The sequence below is a fragment of the Ostrea edulis genome, chromosome 6, assembly GCF_947568905.1.
Source record: "Ostrea edulis chromosome 6, xbOstEdul1.1, whole genome shotgun sequence".
In the NCBI taxonomy this organism is placed as follows: Eukaryota; Metazoa; Mollusca; class Bivalvia; order Ostreida; family Ostreidae; genus Ostrea; species Ostrea edulis.
Window position 1 is genome coordinate 9,910,444 of NC_079169.1, and position 22,641 is coordinate 9,933,084.

The following is a 22,641-nucleotide window of genomic DNA, read 5'->3' on the forward strand; positions in this document are numbered from 1 at the left end:
ACCCCTGTAACATTTTCTAATTTTTCATTAACCTGAATTAACTTAAAAATAAATAATCACATGCAGGGCATGATCTGGCATATCAAATAAGTTAATAGACATAAACACATTGTGCAGCTCCTGATGGAATATTGCTACGTAAATACGGAAGTTGACGAAGGAAAGGCTTATTCGTTTGTTATAAACTTGATTTTTTGTTTGATATTAACATCTATCTTCAATAAAGCATCTACACTATATGTATATATGGAAAAGAAATCGGTAAGACTCCGCGATGTCTTTCATCTTGAATTTACTGGAACATAGCGAGTTTGGAAAAGGATCTAATTATTTTTCAAACGTAAAGATAAACTTAGAGCAGAATTTCAGCCAGAGACTTCCCTTACAGTTCCTTGCCTCCATGATCCTTTCAAAATGAATTTCATTAATTTTTTAGTTTGTCTTTTTTTTTTCATTCTAAAATATAATAAAGTTAATAACATGATTTTTCAAATCCTTTTTACAATGAAACAGAAATTTGATATACAAACTTTACTACTCCTGTGAGTATAAGAAGGTCAGAGTTGATACCTGGCTCACTACATATCTTATATCACCCCTCTCTGTCTCCAATTCAATAATTGAAAAAAGTTTAAAATTATAAAAAATATTTTTCATTACAAAACGTGTACAAACACAAAAAAACATAATACCCTTAATGAGAAGTCGTTCTCTTCGAAAAATAAACATGCAAAGTATAGCTTGATATCAACGAATGCACGTACATGCACATTTGTGATAATTTATATATAAAAAAAATAGAGAGAAAAAAATTGTATATCTACTCGTATCAAAGAACCATGTGCCATTTAATCCAATCCTTTTGCACATAATCAACACTACGCTACCGAATCACCAATAGAGATATAATTATTATAGTGATGCTATATCTTTAATCGTATAATTACTACTAATATCGGTTTAATAAATTTTGTCTGATCATAAAATAATGTGAACCGTCTCGCATCCCACCGTGTCCCCATGGATCTTGGAGTGAACAAACTTGAATCTTCAACGTATGAAAATATTTACATTTTCATTTGACAGGCTTTTATCCTTGCAGGTTTGAGAAAACTATTCTTTAGACAGTTCGTATTTGTGTGGATGTTCAGGGCCGTAAATTAACCTTCAATTTGGAGGAGGCAGGAAATTAGGTGGGGGTCTGGGGGTCGCCCAGGCCCCCAGACGCTGAGCACATTTTGTGCACACTGAACACGTTTCGTGCAAAATCCTTGATTCTAGGGCCTTCTAAGATGTTACTTGACTAACTCATTCTAAAAGAAAGATTTGGAATGCTTTTTAAGGGAGGTATCATGTTCTTAGTTATTGGAAACAATATAAATTCTAATGAACTTTAAATTTTAATTTTTTTTGGCTCAAAAGTTGGAGGAGGCAGCTGCCTCCTCCGCCTCCATGTAATTTACGGCCCTGATGTTCCTGTTGAAAACTTTGAATTCCTTATATGGCCCTGTGCTGACTCCTGGAGTCACGATATGGTCAAACTGGAAACAACACTCCATAAAGACTATTACATATCAATGCGACAAAATGTGTAATTGATTGCATATGTTTCCGAGGAGTTCTTACTGCATAATATTTTTCATATTTGTTCGACTGTTTAACGACTTATCATTCTAAAACTACGGCGTGGGAATTTGAATTTTCATTGTTATCTTTACTCAAATATTTTCATGTCAGTTTTGCTTTGTTCCAACGTAAATTCATTTCTGGTAATCCGTAAAGTGATTACGAATAAAAGTTGTATCAACATTTATGAATTACATCTCACCCTAACCCTATGTTCATCTGCAACTGTAATTTATACCAAGTAGTGAAATCTTTATTTGATACACACGTGAACGAAAGAATAATGACAACTCACTTTAGAAACAAACAAAAAAAGAAAATTATAAATGTCAACTAATGCAGGTTTATGTTAATATATCAATAATTGAATCGTAAAAACAATAACTCTTCTCAGACAAGATAATAAAACCAACTTCGTAAAGAAACGCTGTGATTTATATATTGATAAACAGGCTTCATACTGACTTATCATAAGTTATTCTTTACCTACTGATTTTTACTACAGATTACGCCGTTTACCTGATGAAAGGCGAAGACAACGAACAGTGATCAATTTCATAACTCCTATAAGGAATACAAAACAGAGTTGGGCAAACACAGATCCCTGGATATACCAGAGATGGGCTCAGGTGCCTAGGAGGAGGTCATACCCGCGGTGAGCCATTTATCTTGATCAGGTAAACGGAGTTATCCGTAGTTAAAATCAGTGTGCCAAGAACGGCCTAACACGTCATACAGCATTTGACCCAATGATAGGTTGTATTGGCAAACTAGATCTTATAAAGACCATAGAATTTGCGAAATGCTGATTTCAAACGAGACTGTTGGAACCCCTGATCAAGATATACTGCTCACGGTGGGTGTGACCGGTCAACAAGGAATGCTTACTCCCCCCAGGCACCATATCCCACCTCTGGTACGTTCAGCGGTCCGTGGTTGCCTACTCTTAATTTTGTATTGTTTATAGGATTTATGAGATTGATCACCGTTCATATCTTCCCATTCTTTCTCAATACACACTTTTACGGGGGAAAAGTTCAGTTGGCGGTTTATCGTATTATGTTCATTTTCTTTCAGAATAATTTTCTCCTTTTACTGTAGTGGCATGTACTGAACATGAATTCTTTCATACCTCCGCCATTATATGGTGTCGCCAGCGTTGTAGGAGGCATAGTGGGATAAGGCTCTGTAAATGATACCGTAATTAATACACATTCTAGCCGCTATAAGTAAGATGAATCCCGATTCGTGAGTTTTATCGTATTGTCATATATCCAGAAATTCGAATCTTGAATTTTTGTTAGCAAAATAATTTTCTCCTATGGCTGTAGTTATGTGTTCTGAACATTCATACTTACTGGTGTAAAATGGTATCGGCAGCGTTGTGGAAGTCGTAGTGGGGTAAGCTCCTAAAAATTATACATTCATTAAAACACATTATTACCGCTATGAGAACGATGAATCCCGATTCGTGATTTTTATGATATTGTCATATAACCAGGAATTCTAATCTTCAAATTGATAAGAAATATGAATAGGGGGTAGTGTTGACGATTAACGGAAAAGAAACATTCTGATCGAAACAATTTTATGAATTATTTGTATAAAAAATATCTACATCAATCAGAAAATCTTCGATAATTACAAAATTCAAAAATTGTTTGCAATAACATATGTACCATGCAAATGGTACGGTGAAATCTCTACACAATGTAATATCTGTTCAGAAAATATTCTACAGGTTAGAGTTCAATGAAAATGTAGCCTATGTTTCAGAGCAACAAGTGACTAAATACGTTATTGACCGTTTGACATGATGCTATTATGAGTTAAGGCAATCTGTGTAAGAAAAAACCAATTTGTTACCACAACATCCACCACAGGAATCCTGCCATGTTTTCCACACTTTAGGAAGATCATAATCTAAATAGAATAAAGTTAGATTGCTTAAATACGTCATTATTCTACAAGTTTAAAGACGGTTAACCCTCTCACAATAACGATTCTATGCATACACATGCATGTACATGTGCAGCAAATTGTATCAAGATATCTATCATTAAAGAATTTTCAAAGTTTACTTTTTTCTTCAAAAGGAAGGGATTTGTTAATTTCTATAAGCAATCTATATCTGTAACACATTGTGCCGGTGTTTTGAAGATTTGACACTGAATATATTTGCATAAAAATAAACTTTGGGCAAAATACATGAGCTTAATCGAGTTGCTATAATATATTGAAAATATTAGTTAAGTAAGCTCACAGGGATGGAACTTATACGAAGCTGGGTCATAGTTGTTCACATCAGTAATCACCATTGTTCCAGCCTCCTGGAAAACAAATCAATTGCAAATAGTTTAAACATCAACAGATAATGAATAAATATATATTGTAAGATAAACTAAAAGAACGCTAACTCGCCCCATGCAGTGTACAGGCGTGAAGCGTCGTAGTTCATACATTGATGTATATTTCAGAAATGGAATTCCTTTCTTAAAGCAATATGAGCTGTTATCAGTGACATTCTAATGCGGCTTTTATGCAATCCGCTGCTCTATGTTCATTGGGAAGAAGTAATCTGATGGTTACGAAATTTTACTCCGCATATAATTAGTGTAAACTGGCCAAATACAACCCTGTAATGTCCGCTAATTCGAATATACAATCATTCATTTTCTTTCGACGAGTGTTACAAATATAGCGGATCGTCAAGCAAGCATGTGCGAGATGCTACAATAAATTGGTATCGACGATAGAATCAGAGGGTAACATACGTTGTTTGTTTTTTTGTATCTTTTGTGTGTACAAAATTTTGCTAAATCATATAAAATTATAGATAAATTTCCATGGGAGTGAATTGTGCTTCTTTATTGGCTGATCTGTATTTTATATTCTTATGAAGAAAAGTTTATTAACAAGCTTCTACAGGAGAAAAATATCTTACTGTGGCCTTCAACTCGACATTTAGATATATCGACGATGCTGTATGTATTAATGATAATAATTTTCATTCATATATTGATTCGATATATCCCTGTCAACTCAAAATAAAAGGCACCACAGAGTCCTACACATCTGCTTTGTACTTGGATATTTTATTGAAAATAATTACCAACGACAAACTAACAACTCAACTTTATGACACACAGGATGATCTAAGCTTCCCCACTGTCAACTTTCCATACTCGTGTAACAAATTTCTATTTTCACTTGCATATGGCGTTTATATCTCTCAACTGATTCGATACGCATGGGCTTATTCAGCGTATTATCGATTTTTTAATCGAGGCAGGCTACTGACAAATAGGTTGACGTTACAGAGGTTTCAACATTGGCAGGTAAAGCTAACGAAACAGTGATCAATATGATAACTACTATAAGCAATACAAAATAGAGAGTTGGGCAAACACGAACCCCTGGACACACCAGAGGTGGGATCAGGTGTCGAGGAGGAGTTCTCGTTTAAAGTCAGAATTTCGTAAACTCTACATGTATGGTCGTTGGAATGATCGATCTAGTTTGCCAATACAACCTATCATTGGGTCAAATGCTGTCTGACGGTTTTCATACCGATTGTTAGGCCGTCTCTTCGCTCATTGATTTTGTCTCAGTTTACCTGAACAAAATGTAGGGCTCACAGTGGATGTGAACAGTTAGCAGGGGATGCTTATTCCTCCTAGGCACCTGATCCCACCCCTGGTATGGTATATCCAGGGGTCCGTGTTTGCCCAACTATCTATTTTATATTCCTTATGCGAGTTATGAGATTGATCACTGTTCGTTATCTTCACCTTTCATAAAGTACTGATACCCAATATAAATTGTGTAAGTCCTCGAAACTTGGGATTTATACTTTATATTATGTCGTCATAGTTAGTTTTTCCGGTGAGTGTTTCAACGTCAACAACTTGTGCACGCACAAAACTTCTCCGAACGCTTGACCTAAGGTCATTGTATACCACGTTTATGTCATAAAGACCTTGAAAAAAAGTCATTATTTTTCTTTCGAAAACAAATGTTGCAAAGAGTGAAATTTTGTTATTTCATCTTTAATGTCATTTTCTTGATTGAGTATAATGGTGTGGACTTGAATTTAAACTTTTAAAAAATTCCGCTCATTACATTTCATATTGCTTCAACTATGCTTTTCTAAACATCGAGTCATCGATGCTTTGATACGAGCAATGGAATTACGTATTAATGCGTACTATCTGTAATAATATGCTTCCTTGTTTCTCATATCTTCATAGCATAACATATGAATAACAATCTTTAGTAAGAATTTTCTTACTCATTTTAACCAAATATTTTTGAACGAGAACAACGAATATACAAACATGAGCCATTACTGAATCTGGAATTTGATTACGTGATATCATATTGCAAGATTGCTCATTGCAAATTGTACAAACTCATTTTAGCCAAGGCAAGTAGAGGTTTTTCATACCAAAAAGTTGAGTATTTTAGTTCAACAATATACATTTCATATAGTCCTTAAATTCTGTTTTACAAGATTAATTACCACGTTCTGCAACTTATAATGATATAGTCCTTAATAAATCGAACCACAAACAACAACAGCCACATTGCACTCACTTCAAATCTGTAAGCTGAGTATGTGTTGTCATGGTCCACTTTAACTGCGGATGGGGAAATACAATTCGTTTTATAGAAATAAAGTTTTTGTTGAATACTGGGTTTGTACTCCCCCATACTATCCACAATCTACAATAAAAGCAAATATTACAAATATCTGTCCTCGTCAATCATTTCATTGCATTTTCACAATTTAATGGTAGATAATTAGAAAATAAAACATGTAAAATGAATACTTCAACATTTCATAATTTCAATACATTGTCTGATTCGGACTATGTAATCGTGCAATGTTGTGAACACGTTTTTGGATTGATTGAGTGTTTCTGGAAGTGAAGTCGGTGATAATTCACCACCAATAGTTATAGGTTATAGACTTTGTATGGGAAAATATGACGACCGAGTTTTTTGGCGCGTAGACGGACCGAGCTTGCGAGGTCCGTCCGCGACAAAAAACGAGGTCGTCATATTTCCCATACAAAGTCTATAACCTTTTTATTATATACTTTCAATTTCATTTAGAAACTAACAATAATTTTATTTTTAACAATAACTTTATCGGTTTAACTGAGTAAAAGATGAAAAACACGAAAAATTTGAAAATTAACGGCGTAGAAATTTGATTGTGACGTAATGTTTGCGGGCCGGAATGTTTCCGGGCATATATCGTGTGATATGTGCCCGCAGACTTTTAAAGAAAAAAGAAGAGATGAAATTGAAAGTATATAATAACTATGGTTATTGTGTTTTGTCTGCAAAGGATCGGTTATGTACACATCATCTTAGTGGGTTAATCTTTCCGAACCCGAAATATATTTTATATATCGTAGAATCTCTCTCTCTCTCTCTCTCTCTCGTTACCGATTGTTCCGTTATGACGTTATCATTGCCCAATATCAACGATGACGAATCAACAGCAGATAAGTAGACCATCGACTGTGGAAGTGTGTGAACATTCAGATTAACTTTGTCTCCGGGTTGTACTTGTGTCTGTCCAAAAGTGACAGAAACCTAAAATACATACAACTTGTAATTTTACAATATTTTACACACAAGTAAATTTGTACAGTTTGAATAAATTTCAGCTACAAAGAAGGAAATAATAGTCTAATTTGTTCATTCAGATATCAGTTTTGTACAATAATGTTTGGGAGTCTTCATCATAGTGGTACATTTTTTTCATTTTTAAGGAAAAGCCGAAAACGTAGATAAAAGTTTGAAATTCACAAAATATTGATATTTGCTATATGATTTAATTCAGCAGAACAATTGGACAATATCATATAAAAATGTAATTGCAGGTTTTAAAAAAAGATATTTTATTATTTCTCCCTAGAAAATCCTTTCTGAAAAAAGCTAGCTTCTTTCAACACCATTTTGTTTAGATTTTTATTTGTATGGGTGTGTGTTAAATTTTCATTTCAATCAAATGAATATTCTAGAAAATGGACAGAGACAAGAGACGTACTTTCCAATATAATATAGTTTACTTTAAAACTCTAACTAGATTGTCACTAGCACGAATCTGTCTTAAACAAATGGGTTTTTTCCCCACTGCAGCTTAGTAATACATAAGATAACATCATTTTAATTCTACCATACGCAAGTACTATTCCTCAATGTTTATTGAAACACCACAATATTGTCATAAAATATTCGGCTATAAACGTCCATTATTTGAAAAGACTACTGACCGTATTCTTCAACATTCCATTGACAGAAATAGAAGTCTGGTCGGCATATATATTGTCGGTGTCCGAATCGACATTGTAAACAAGGATCGATGTCTCCGGTGTCATCTCGTCGTTCAATTGAACATCGAAGCTGGAGTTCATCATGCCGTTCATGTCATACCTCCCTGAGAACACTTGAACTCCCCTGGCGACAAACTGTAGAGCAATTACATTATAATATAAGGGAAACTTTAAATAATGATCAATTGATTAAATAATGTTCTTTTAGTGCTATTTTGTAGAAAACCCGCTTTACATGAAATATTGTATACAACACGGAGTCTGAGAACTTCTAGTTTGCGTTTCCTGGTAATAACTTTCGTTATCGGTTTGTTTGCCTGTATTTGTAATTTAGCAGCTTCCCCAACCTACCTGGTAATAACTTTCGTTATCGGTTTGTTTGCCTGTATTTGTAATTTAGCAGCTTCCCCAACCTACCTGGTAATAACTTTCGTTATCGGTTTGTTTGCCTGTATTTGTAATTTAGCAGCTTCCCCCAACCTACCTGGTAATACACTTCCGTTATCGGTTTGTTTGCCTGTATTTGTAATTTAGCAGCTTCCCCAACCTAAACAATAAAATACATGATGGGACTTAGATTGGTTATAGCTAAAACGTAAACAATATACATCAAATATAAAATAAGACAAACGATGGCAACAATTGGGAATGTATATTCTGTCGGCACACTTGTAAAGTATGTGCAACATTCGATCTCGCGTATGGGGAATAAGGAACCTACAGTTAGAGCAAGAAATTATCTACCATTTCTAATTCAAAGAAACAAAGTCAACTTGTCAAAGATAAAAACTTAAATCGCTTTTATCCATTTCTTTACGAGTATTAAAACTTAAAACATACACACAAACAAATAATCTGAACAAAGTTAGTCCCTTTCAATCGGAACAAAATGAAGAAAACTCTTACCTTGTAGTGGGACGATGTTACTCGTAACTTAATGTGGGTTTGATTATTGGCATATGGGTACAGGATGAGTGTTTTGACTACATTGTCGTGTGTAACCTAAAGAAAATACGTTCTAAATAACTAGATGCTGCCATACAACAGTAATACCCGCACACAAATAATTGCCTTTAAATATATTCTCCGTCGTACTTGTGAAATTTACAAAGAGGCCACCATAGTTACCATATAACATACGATATACCACAATTTAAATCAACTGAACTTTATGACAAACGGGATGAATTCAGCTTCTCCATCGTCAATTTCCCGTATCTATGTAGTAATATTCCATCATCACCTGCATATGGGGTTTATATCTCTTAACTGATTCGATACGCAAGAGTTTGTTCTGCTTATGGTAAGTTTTTAAATCGAAGCAGGCTACTGATTGATTGTTTTGCTGTTTTCCGCAACACTCAACTTAGAGAACTCAGATACAATCTACCTGGGAGGAGATCATCGACCCTCCGAAAGTAAACTGAGAAACTTTCTCACTTACCGGCGGGAGCGGGATTCGAACCAGCACCGACCAAAGGCGAGAGGCCTTGTGATTTTGAGCGCGATGCTCTAACCACTCGGCCACGGAGGCAGGCTACTGACAAACAAGTTAATGGTGCAGGGGTTCCAACAGTCTTGTTTAAAGTCAGCATTTCGCAAATTGTATGGTCTTTATAACGATCTAGTTTGTGCCAATACAACCTATCATTGGTTGTAATACCGTCTGACGTGTTTCATACCGATTATTAAGCCGTTCTTGGCACACTGATTTTGACTACGAATAACTCCGTTTACCTGATCAAAAAATAGGGCTCATGGTAGGTGTGAACGATCGACAGGGGATGCTTACTTCTCCTATGCACATGATCCCACCTGGTATGTGCAGGGGTCCGTATTTGCTCAACTCTCTAATTTGTATTGCTTATAGGAGTTATGAGATTGATCACTGTTCGTTATCTTCACCTTTCATATTGCACTGGTCATGTCTAAGAATCTTCTCTACTGTGTACTGTCCACATCGAAGAACCTTGTCAACTCAGTACTGGCCATATCTAAGAACCTTGTCAACTCAGTTCTGGCCATACCTAAGAACCTTGTCAACTCAGTACTGGCCATATCTAAGAACCTTGTCAACTCAGTACTGGCCATATCTAAGAACCTTGTCAACTCAGTACTGCCCGTACCTAAGAACCTTGTCAACTCAGTTCTGGCCATACCTAAGAACCTTGTCTACTGAGTACTGGTCATATCTAAAAACCTTGTCTGCTGAGTACTGGCCATATCTAAGAACCTTGTCAACTCAGTACTGGCCATACCTAAGAACCTTGTCAACTCAGTACTGGTCATACCTAAGAACCTTGTCAACTCAGTACTGGCCTTATCTAAGAACCTTGTCAACTCAGTACTGGTTATATCTGTGATCGCTGTAAGTTATGTTCACCTTTCAAATTTTTGTTGCATGTGTCAATCTGCATTAAGTATTCTGTTGGACAAATGCCCTGAGATCATCCCAAACCCTATTTCATAATAGTTAAGATATGTTTAAAACAATTGAGGTCCTGACAACTAAACAATATATGTATTCTTTTTCCACATATCAAGATCCACTGATTATTCTGATGGACTGGTGCCCCAGGGTCATTCCAACTCCAATAACTGATATCTTTAAATTGATTTAGATTTCATCCTTTAAAGCAAATGTATTCTTGTTGCACATGACATATTGCACTGAGCACCAGATCATCGTTTTCCCACTCCATTTACCTCTCAAGGTGAAAAAGGAAAAGAAAAATTATTGCTATTACGCATCTAAAGGACACCACCGCTCATCTCCCAAAAGGTGATTTCGCAACTGCATGAAAAATAATAGGGGTTTCCTCAAAACGTTTTATATGTATTATCTTCCAATCGACCGCCAAGTTGAAAATGAAAATTCTGAAACCTTATTGCACATTTATAGGACACCACTAAATAACTTTCAAAATGGGTAAGTTACTTTGCAAATAATGAGAAGGCTGGGAACCAGGGGTTCATTGTCAAAAATCCTCGGTTTTTCCCCCCATTTTGGCCCCAGGGTAAGATTGAAAATTCTTATTTCACATCTACAGGTCACCTCCAATCATCTTTCCAATATAGGATTTGGCTACTGCCTAAAATGAAGGAGTTCTGAGAACCAGGGTCTAAACATATTTTACTCCCTTTTCTCCACAAAATTCAAATTTCCGAAACTTTATTGCACATCTAAAGGACCCTACCTATCATATTCCAAAATATTAGTTGATTACTGCCTAAAATAATAAAGCAGTTTGAGGAAGAAAAATTGTGACAGATGAATAGATGGACCAGCATACGTGTAACAGCAGTATGCCAGAACTTTCTTTAAAAAGAGTAGGTATAATTAATATTTGGCTGATATATATCAACTGTAAAGTAGAAAACCGAACCAGTTTCTGCTTTATTGCCTTTCTCAAACTCATTTAATTACATAACCTGACATTAATTGAAATGTCTGACGTGTTTCATACCAATTGTTAGACCGTTCTTTACACACGGATTTTGACTACAGATTACTTCGTTTACCTGATCACGATATAGGGTTCACGGCGGGTGTGACCAGTTGACAGGGGATACTTTCTCCTCCTAGGCACCTGATCCCACTTCTGATATGTCTAAGAGTTCGCATTTGCACGGTTCGTGATTTTGTATCTCTTATAAGAGTTATGAGATTGATCACTGTTCTTTATCTACACTTTTTCATAATATATTAAGCCATTATGTATATTCTGATGAGAAATCAACATTCCTGCAGTTGTTCCGAGCAAAAATTAAGTTTAGCATATCTGATAGCAGTAGCTGAGTGAAAAAAAACTATATTTGTACGAACGTTCCCCGTAATTGACCCTGGTTAAAGAAAATATGCTATTATTTGTAAATTGGTCGAAATGAGAGGTCAAACATTGTGTTTCTGAATTAACGGTAAAATGGACCGCTGGATAGAAGGAATTTATTTTGGTGCAAACGAAATTTCTTTAAAAATAGACTTCATCAAAATTACAAGAATTGAACTAAAAATGCCCGAACAAAACATTTCTACAATCGCACTGAGTAATTTCATTATACTCCAACTATATATACGGAGGTACATGTATATCAAAGGTAAATCGTCAAAGTAAAAACAAATCACCACAACATGTTTCTTGTTACCTTTTTAGATTAGTCCAGTGAGAATTTTCAGATATTTTGTCATCAAACACTGCTAATCTAATCATTATACCTGTATTCACATGTAATAAATATGTACCTTCATTATCGAACATTTATTTTCAATACCTAAGCCTTATGAAGTAAACTTACCATTTTAAAAAACTAAATTGGTTACCTTTATTTCCAATCTGTTAATTTCCGTTTTATTTGGAGTATCTAGAATTATTTCCACAATCCCATTGGAAGGAATAGAAATGTGTCGATCTTCCTCTACAGTAGCGTCAGCAGTGTTGTAGGAGTTAACAGTCAGGTGCAATGGGTGAAGATGTTTGCTTGGCAGTCTACCTTCGTTGTCCGAAAATGCTACCTAATAAAGATTATCAGTAATATAGTAATTGTAGTGTTGGTGATTCGAAAGTTATTGCATGTTTTTTTGTTTGATAAAGTATACACACTAAATACTCAAGTTATATATACATAATTTCAATCATTATCAATATTTATCCCAATTTCAATCTAGAATTTCATCACCTCTTGTATGATATATATATATATATATATATATATATAATTCAATAAAAAGCAAGAAAATATACAGTTCCAAAATATATTTCAATCACTAGCGCTTTCTGGATTTTAACATCCATCCTCAGGTGAATACAAATTAATAATTATTATTATTAATATGGATGGATCTTTATCGTGTCATATCTGCTGTGACACGGGACCTCGGTTTTTGCGGTCTCGTCCAAAGGTCTGCCCCATTTAGTTGCTTCTTGTGACAAGCAAGGGAACTGAGAACCTGTTCCAACCTAGGTGTTAGCATTTCATATACTTAACTCATAACTTAATTACGGATAAATTCATAACTTAATGAATAATAAATTATGTTTGAATAGGTGTTGTGGAAGGAAGATTTTTGTTTTTAAAAACGTCCCTACTACCACCACATGACACAGTGTACTGTGCACCAGATTTTTGTTTCTCTTTTTCCATCACAGGGTGTAAAAGTAAATTCCGAAAACGTATTGCACATATTCAGGACACCATCAACCATCTTCCAGACAGATTGTTTTGGTACTGTTTTTAAAAAATGTAAGAGCTCTGGAAGATAGGTGTTTGTAAGAAAAAACGTCGTTTTTGACTCCCATTTACCCCCAGGGTAACAATGAAAATTCCGAAACCTACATCTACAGGACGGCACAATCATATTCCAAAAGGTGATTTCACTATTGCGTAAAATGTATGAGTTCTGGGAACTTGGGTTTTGGTAAACATCGCTTTTGGCCCCCAATTTGTCCTCAAGTAATCATTATTTCATATCTACAGGACATCACCTATAATATTCCAAAAGATTGATTGGCTATTACATTTAAAAAAGAGGAGTTTGAGGAAGAACATTTGACAGACGGACGGATCAGGGTAAAAAGAATATACATGTACCTGAACTTTCTTTAAAAACTTAATCTAATTTTGGTTAATGCGTAAGGCTGATACTTTTTAAAGGTTTTTGAATGAAGTTACAATTTAATAAACAACCCGTAAAAGAACATGAGAATATAAAATTCATTCACTGACAATTTAGTTACTATAGTTGGGACGTTTGCTTCGCAACAGGGATATCACGGGCTCCTTTCTCGATCATGGGGCCCACATCAAACCTAAGACGTTTATCTTAGATAGTGACTGTTTATTCGCTAAGCGGGTCTTTCGTATATGGCCTTGAAAACGGAGAACCAATGTCAAGTAGTATTTGGCACGATGGAGAACGTTCACTGCCATAGTGTCTTTAACGGCAAAATTGTGGCACGCTACCTAAACCAGGTTACGTCTTAATATGAATAAAAATTCTGAACTTGGACTTAAAACAACAAGCAAACAAAATATCGATACTCTACATGTACATGTATGTACATTACTAGTATATATTTCCTTACCTGAATTGGGAAATCAAATCCTGGGATGTATCTATTAGAACCTTTATGGCTTATGGAAAACTGTATGGCTTTACTCTGTAGTGTAATGTATGATGTTTCAGACACGGTTTTATCAGTGTTGTCTTCAGTAAATGACACATCAACTTTCAGCTGGGCTCCATTAACATGATCGGAAACTCGGTCCCCGTGTAACACGTGATCTCTGAGATGGCGCATTGGGATGGTGAACTTTTCTTGTTTTGTTATCTGATGTAGAAAACAATTATTCTTACAAAGTACCGCACACTATATAGACTAAATAAACACCCATGCAAACGCTGGAAATTTACAATATACAAACAATTAAGTGGAAAGATGTTTTAAATGCATGTTTCATTTGTTGCACACATGAGTTGAATAGATATTTGAAATATTGCGTGCATTAATTATGCTATTGATACCATATACAGTAAATTATTCGTGATTATTAAGAAGTCACTCGGAGCTCCAATTGTTAGTCTTAATCAGGCTCACGGCGGGTGTGACCGGTCAACAGGGGATGCTTACTCCTCCTAGGCACCTGATCCCACCTCTGGTGTGTCCAGGGGTCCGTGTTTGCCCAACTATCTATTTTGCATTGCTTGTAGGAGTTATGAGATTGATCACTGTTCGTTATCTTCACCTTGCATTAATTATTCATATCCGTATTGAAAATTAGATAATAATTCTACAAATGTAGTCGTAATCCACCAAAGACAAATTGAAAGATCCTTCATGATTCGAGAAAATTTAAAACTCATTTTTACGAATGTACACATAAAGGTAGTTTTTACCCAGTACGACGATTTTAAGGGTAGAATTATGAATTCACGTCGTTTCTTCTCCTCAAACGCAATAATCGAAAACAAGATATATAATGCACTATAAGAATGACAAACAGAATACAACTACATTGTAAGCGTTGGTCTGATTGCTTGTACGTAATGCAATTGAAGCGTAACAAGCTAAATTCGGTATATTGTTTAACTTTAACTGTTTGACATGTCGGGCTACGAAAAGCAAATAGGCTCATTTTTAAAACAAAATTTAACTCGTTAGAGTTACATGTAGTATCTCATTAGAACGAGCTAGTTATCTCGTTATAACGAATTAATTATCTCGTTATAACGAGTTAGTATCTCATTATAACGAAGTCATATCTCGTTATAACGAGCTAGTTATTTCTTTATAACAATTAAGTTATCTCGTTATTAATATAAAGAACTAGTTATCTCGTTTTATCATACTTCTATGTAAAATACTCGAATCTGATTGGTCGAGAAGCATTTGAAAAACATAACAGGTCCCTCTGAGAATACAAAGCACGCGCTCCGGGGTGATGGTATCTAGCAACGGGTAACATTACTTGACAATGGGTGATATCATAAAAAAATCAAATGCATCAAATTTATGCACGCATGTTTTGCCGTAGATTGTTAGACGAAGTCGATTGGGCTTTTGTAATAAACGCGAATACGTGCATTGATATGCAAAACATCGCATGACAGTGATTGATCAAATGTCAACAGACGTAAGTTTCTTCTGCTTTGTTGTAAATAAATTTCAATATAAAAAACAAATGTACATGTAGTTAAGGGTAACATTGAAAATGTTCACCACTCGAGAAACCATTGTCAACCTCGGCTACACCTCGGTTGGCAATGTTTTTCTCGGGGTGAAAATTTTCAGTGTTTCCCTCAACTACATGCAATATTTATGTACTAAGTTATTATCTCAGCTAAAACCACCGAAACGAAACCTACCGAAACGAAACGAAACAGATTAATCATATTCATTAAAAATGGTATCTTAGGCCCCTGTGAAAGTTTACACATGTAAATAAAATTCGCCTCCCCTTTGATGTAGGCTTTCGGCTTGACTGATACAAAGTTTTAAAAGTTGGAAGGGGGTGAGTAAGCACAAAGTACATATCCGAAGTTGATTAAATACCATGTGCAATTAGTTTCGGATCCATAAATTTCAGAACGGAAGGTTACAGGTCAGAGGTGTGGGGAAACACACTAAACGAGGGATGGGGTCGTCGGCGTTTGATCCGCTTTTGGGTATAAATACATGTTTTAGTATTTATTGCTCTAAAGACACATATATGTATACATGTGGATATTGTGTATTTGTTTGTAGTATATCAAACGGTGGATTCTGAATATGTCCTCCCGTTCTCTTTGTTATTTGTGCTTAAAATTCCCTTGTTCTTAAGCCTTTTCAGTTTACAAAATGCCGACCTCCTCCTAATACTATTGCATTAAAAAAATTCCGTTTTCCGTCCCGTTTACAAGTCCCCGTCTTAGCAACACCCCAAATGTATAGAGTTTTTCTATTATTTAAAGTACTCGCACCTCAGCAGTTAAAGATAAAATAAGAGGTTAAGAGCTCTTCCTGCTTTCAATTTTCTCAGACACCAGCTTCTTCAAACAATGTATTTATGCCCAAAGGCGGGTCCAACGTCGGCGACCCCACCCCTCGTATAGTGTGTTTCCCCAGATCTCTGAGACTGGAACCCATGGTTCTGAAATTTATGAATCCGAAACTAATTGTACATGGTATTTAATCAACTACGGATATGTACTTTGTGCTTACCCCCCCCCCCCTTTCCAACTTTTAAAACTTTGTAACAGTCAAGCCGAAAGCCTACATCAAAGGGGAGGCGAATTTTATTTATATGTGGTAACTTCCACTGGGGTCTAAGATACCATTTTTAATTATTATAATTAAAAGAGTTCGGTTATACAATCTGTTTCGTTTCGGTGGGTTTCGTTTCGGTAGATTTCGTTTCGTTTCGCACTTTACAGGTACCCGTTGGGGCGCTCATCCTTCGCTATAGGGCTTCAATTTATAAATTTCAAGCTTCCAGTCTTCTCATTCACTACTGCTATAAAAAATAATTGGCGAGGGCTGTCACCCAGTATATCTTTATTTGCATAATATTAAATTAACAGGTAATGTTCATTGTCAACAAGGGGGGGGGGGGGTTAGCCCCCTTCCCCCTTTTAATTCTACGTGCCTGATTTTGAATTTTAAATTTCCTTCGAATGAAAAAGTGAATCGACCAACCTAGCACAAAGCTTCACCTTGGTTTTGTTAAAAAAAAGGCACAGAAAATCTTAACAGAAAACCCCAACATTTATGAAAATATTATCACATGTTCGACTTCAGCTACGTCAACGATTTTCTTCAAAATATATGTTGATGGCTTTTATAACGTGTATTTTCAAAAACAATCAAAACCAATATGAAGATGGAGTTAAGAACTACAAGTTGATTAAGAAGAAAAGTTCAATTTCTTTTACTGATGATTTTTTAAATTAGTTGATGTACATGTGGTTATACTATAACTACTTGTACACCTTATTTAAGAACTAATCATGAATTTCGGGAACAGGAGAAGGCCCTGAATATATCTTGTGTTTTCAAAGTATACAGAATTATATGTATTTTGTCTTCCTTATGCTTATAGAAATTAATTGAAATAGTTCGTTCGCTGAAGTATTGCCATAATTAGCCACAATACGGACTTAAATCTAAGCCCTGATTTCAAAAAGCCTAGTTAATTAGATAGGTAGTCACGTGGTACAGTGACGTCATATGCGACCTTCGTCGATCAACTTGTTGTAAAAGTATTGTTAGATATGTTTAAAAGCTCGGGTTTTAGGGGCCTAATTTATTTATCATGGATAACATTTATTTCGATGTTGACAAATTTCCTGAGTCTTATACCTTTTAGCCACCAGTGCATACAAATAACGACCCAAATGTAGCGAGGAAAGCGGGTATGAAATCTGCATTTTGCGAGTAAATGATGTTTACATGGGATCACTGTCTAAACACTATTTGGTAATATCATTTCTGTAAACAACTGTAATTAGAGTTGTTGCTTCTCTAAAATAAACAGTGCAATTATTATTAAATTTATTTTTGGAGAAGTTCGATAGGCCTAAATTATGATACGATTACGTATCATTGGCAACTAGCTACTGTCACGGGCGCATTTCGGAAAAAAATGATCAAACTTATTGTGAAAATCACAATACTTTTAAATTATTTATTCAAGCAATTTTATTAATCATTATTTTTTATCTACACGTTGTTACTTAGGAAGTGGGAGCGCGGCATGCTGTTGTTGTAAACACGTACACGCGTTCCTTTAAAAAATGAAAGCATTATAATTCAATTCAAAGTTGGGAAATATCATATTTTATTATTTATAATTGAAAGTTCAATTATTTTTTATATTTAAATTTCTATTTTTAAACTACCAGTTGGTAGACACGGCTAGCAAAGTTCTGCCTATATGTTGTTACAAGGTGAAGGTCAGTTGGAACGAGTGTGTATTGAATTTGAGAGCAGAACGGAAAGCATATGCCGTAGGCCTTTATGTAACAGTGCGTAGCTTCGATAGAACCATTTTCTCGCAGTTTATCTACGTCTTTGTCCAAGTGCTTGTTTGAAAAAGTACAGGGACCAATTCTACTCGGTTTTTTAATGGCAAAATCGTTGTGACCACAAAAAATATTCACGTCTTGTCACTCATACCTTCCTTCGAAAATTGAAGAAAACACAGTCCAAATCCTCTCTACTGACAGCAAGTACACCCTTAAACGGCACAAAGCACCCTAATGCAGTGTTATTTACAAGCCGTTAATGTGATAATTGTTTGTTTGTCAATTAAATCTAATCTGTTTATGAAATGGCTAACAACTGTTTTCAAATCGTCTCGCTCGCGGTCGCATATGACGTCACAGATAATGGCGCGTAAAATATCGAAGAAAATATGCATATCGCAAGATTTGAATTTCATCGCTTTCAAACTCGAAAACTACGCAAACTGTTTCCTTTAAAACACACGTAAAGTAGTTTTAGGCATGAAATGAATTAATTTTGCTGAAAAAAATAAAAACTTTAAAAACATGCGATGCGTCCTTTAAAACATAATAACTAACTCGTTATAACGAGTTGGATTTCATTTCACTATTTCAAAAATGCCGGCGTTCGTACATACATGTATCTAACTATTTACAAATTTATCAACGAGTCAGACCATTGGTATAATGGATTTTTCTCCGGTGAATGAGATGTATATGATTAAGACAATTATAAATCTTCATAAAATGATAAATATAGGCCTAGTCAAAATTAGTATAACAATAACTCTGAACACCTACAAACTATAGTAATCATGCTATTGACCAATCGTAATTTCTCGGGTTGTTTGTCTGCATTTTAGAGAGTCCCGAGAATGTACCTACGTTCTGAGAGTTTTGTTTAGGAAATTTCCATACAGTTAATTCAAGACTAAAATCACGATTGAAGAAACAAACAGACAAATTTTATTTATTTAACAATGAATACTCAAAACTTATTTCCTATGTAAAATCACAATAAACCATCAATGAACATAACCACTATTTACGGATTTAATTAATATCGTATTATTTTAAGTTGTTTAACAAAATCGAAGTATCTTAGATCCGCCAAAGCGTGTGCACCATTTTACTTTCGTAAATGTAATTCATTAGTGTAGATATAAAGATACTAAAATAAAATACGATTATAGCGAATCTTCAGAGCTAACGAAAAAAAAAAAAACCATAATCAATCTTCGTAATATCCATTAAAATGTTCGTTATTTTCCTTCCAAGTCGGAAAAAAAATTACTTCGCAGTAAGTGCGAATTCAATTCGTCATAAGCTTGTTCATTATAAAAGTGTTTTTACTGCATCATACATTTACAAAGTGTTGAAAAGATAAAATTAAAAGAAACAAGAACAACGAAAATATTGTAACAATGAATTGGGATCCTCACGTGTCTAGAGTCCGTGAACATGTCCCCACTCCAAGGCTTGAAACTTGCAGATAATGATGGAATCGTCACAGAAATGTTGACACGTCCTGAGACGGGGCGTCCATAAGTGTAAGTTGCGACCACCGAGCCAGAAACCTCTCTATCACTGACCAGAGCAGACTGGGGAAAAGTTACTTCCAACTTGAATTTAGGGAGTACTGTTGAACGAAAATCGTAAATTTTAAAATCCACATGTTTAACAAACCACGTGGTGCTACCTATATTTGCATATGCAAGGTGAAGGTAACGAACAGTGATCAATCTCATAACTCCTATAAGCAATACAAAATATATAGTTGGGCAAACACGGGCCCCTGGACACATCAGAGGTGGGATCAGGTGCCTAGGAGGAGTAAGCATCCCCTGTTGACCGGTCACACCCGCCGTGAGCCCCATATCCTGATCAGGTAAACGGAGTTATCCGCAGTCAAATCAGTGTGCCAAGAACGGCTTAACAATCGGTATGAAACACGTCAGACAGCATTTGACCCAATGCGAGGTTGTATTGACGAACTAGATCGTTATAACGACCACAGAATTTGCGAAATGCTGACTTCAATCGAGACTGTTGAAATCCCTGTACCATCAACTTGTTTGTCATATTTCATCTCATACAAAGGATCAATTCGGGAAAACAAAAGACAAAACCTAGGGAGGAGAATAATTTTCCGGGGAAAATCAAATTTCTTTAGTTATATTCTGTCGCACATATATATGAATTGTAAACATTTTCATCTATAATGTGGTATCTAAAATGTTGAAATTAAAGTTGACATAAACAGCATTTTCTCCATCTAAGTACCAATTTTGATTCTGAAGACCTTTAAGGCAGACCTACCACTACGAATTTGTTTATTTGTTTTTCTCTCCAGATTTTGAAAGGTTACGATGAAAAGATGAAGATAACGAACGGTGACCAATCTCCTAACTCCTTCAAGTAATACAAAATATATAGTTGGGCAAACATGCGCCCCTGGACACACCAGAGGTAGGACGAGAAGCCTAGGATGAGTAAGCATCCCCTGTCGAATGGTTACATCCACCTATATTTGCATATGCAAGGTGAAGGTAACGAACAGTGATCAATCTCATAACTCCTATAAGCAATACAAAATAGATAGTTGGGCAAACACGGACCCCTGGACACATCAGAGGTGGGATCAGGTGCCTAGGAGGACTAGGCATCCCCTGTCGACCGGTCACACCCACCGTGAGCCCTATATCCTGATCAGGTAAACGGAGTTATCCGTGATCAAAATCAGTGTGCCAAGAACGGTCTAACAATCGGTATGAAACACGTCAGACAGCATTTGACTCAATTATAGGTGGTATTGGCAAACTAGATCGTTATAACGACCATAGAATTTGCGAAATGCTTACTTTAATATAGAGCCTTGAAACCCCTGTAAACTTGTAACACCTACTGCAACAAGGCACGTCAATTGTGAAAGTGATATTCGCATTAAAGACCCGTGACGTTAACATTAAATGTCACCCGTCTGGTGATGGAACAATTACTATCCGTTTTAATGACATACATGTAGTATTTTATCTGCATGCAAATATTCAGATTCCCATTTTTATAATTCAAATACTTGTATCATGTATCAATGACATGTTTATTGTTGCTAGAAATAACTGTTTTGTAAATCAATGTATATCAAGTAGGGAGTATTAAGACCGGATAAATAACATTACAAACATCACTGTTCACTGTCATCACCCTTTCATCATATAGAACTCAAAATGCGTAAACAATGCGTGCATCATGCCAGTACATCATTAAACGTTTGCATCTTTGTCCACATGTTAGGGGTATCGACATTTACTGATCCTCAGGTGACAATCTAGAACGGTTATGAGTGAACCAAACCAGATACGGATATTTCAATTGTATTAAACAATAAAACATATATACCATATTCGTCCACTTTAACCTCTGTCCTTTTTGTGACCCCCATGACTGTGGCCTTTATGACCCAGTTTCCAAGTACAGGTTGACTGTCCAAATCCAGAGATTTCACTATCACTCCATAGCTTTCATTCCGTAGGTTGCTCCAGTGCTTGATAATGTTGGCCTTTGGGTCCTTTAAATAAGAAATATCTGGACATGAAGAGTCCCAAGGGGCATAACTCCTACTGATCTGTTTTATTTTTTCATGACTGTAGGTGAAGTGGCACAAAGTTTAACCTATGTATGGAGCTCAAAGCCGTAACAGAGAGGGTTTTATATTCTTTTTTCAGTGCATATTAGAAAGACATGTGGCTTTTATATATCATTTCTAATGCTGGACGTTTGGAGAAGGAAGAGTAATTACTACCTATGTTGAAAATGCTCATCCTTTATCTTATTGATGAAAAAATAACTCTCAGTATCAACCATAGGCTTAAACCGGAAACATTGAATAAAAGATTGACATTTGATAAGTCTCGAAATCTCTATTTGTAAAAAAAATTAGATAAATAATGAAATACAGAAGTCCTGCATATCATTTAGGAATCCCATTTGCTCCTACCTGTACATCTAATGTGAAGTTTCCCGTATAAATCGAGTTGTTGGGATGTAGTGCAAAACAACGGATCTGAACTACAACGACATTAACATTATATATATATTGTAATTGTATGCATCTTACAAGATCAATTTCTATACTTACTTTGTAGAATTAACTTTATATTACGAACATTCTACAATGCAGATATT

At 35.4% G+C, this 22,641-nt stretch overlaps 1 protein-coding gene across 1 annotated transcript in view; it reads right to left on the minus strand.

Moving 5' to 3' along the window:
• Positions 1 to 22,641, minus strand: part of LOC125645708 (CD109 antigen-like) — a 35,917-nt gene that overhangs the window by 6,292 nt on the left and 6,984 nt on the right. Inside the window, exons 6-19 of the mRNA XM_048871483.2 lie at positions 22,454 to 22,524; positions 21,856 to 22,024; positions 19,899 to 20,095; positions 14,060 to 14,305; positions 12,298 to 12,489; positions 8,883 to 8,978; positions 8,461 to 8,523; positions 7,917 to 8,111; positions 7,084 to 7,233; positions 6,223 to 6,351; positions 3,890 to 3,956; positions 3,493 to 3,549; positions 2,985 to 3,035; positions 2,759 to 2,812 (exon numbers count right to left, since the gene is read on the minus strand). Of these exons, the coding sequence (XP_048727440.2) occupies positions 2,759 to 2,812; positions 2,985 to 3,035; positions 3,493 to 3,549; positions 3,890 to 3,956; positions 6,223 to 6,351; positions 7,084 to 7,233; positions 7,917 to 8,111; positions 8,461 to 8,523; positions 8,883 to 8,978; positions 12,298 to 12,489; positions 14,060 to 14,305; positions 19,899 to 20,095; positions 21,856 to 22,024; positions 22,454 to 22,524 (1,737 nt within the window). The remainder of the gene's footprint in view (positions 1 to 2,758; positions 2,813 to 2,984; positions 3,036 to 3,492; positions 3,550 to 3,889; positions 3,957 to 6,222; positions 6,352 to 7,083; positions 7,234 to 7,916; positions 8,112 to 8,460; positions 8,524 to 8,882; positions 8,979 to 12,297; positions 12,490 to 14,059; positions 14,306 to 19,898; positions 20,096 to 21,855; positions 22,025 to 22,453; positions 22,525 to 22,641) is intronic.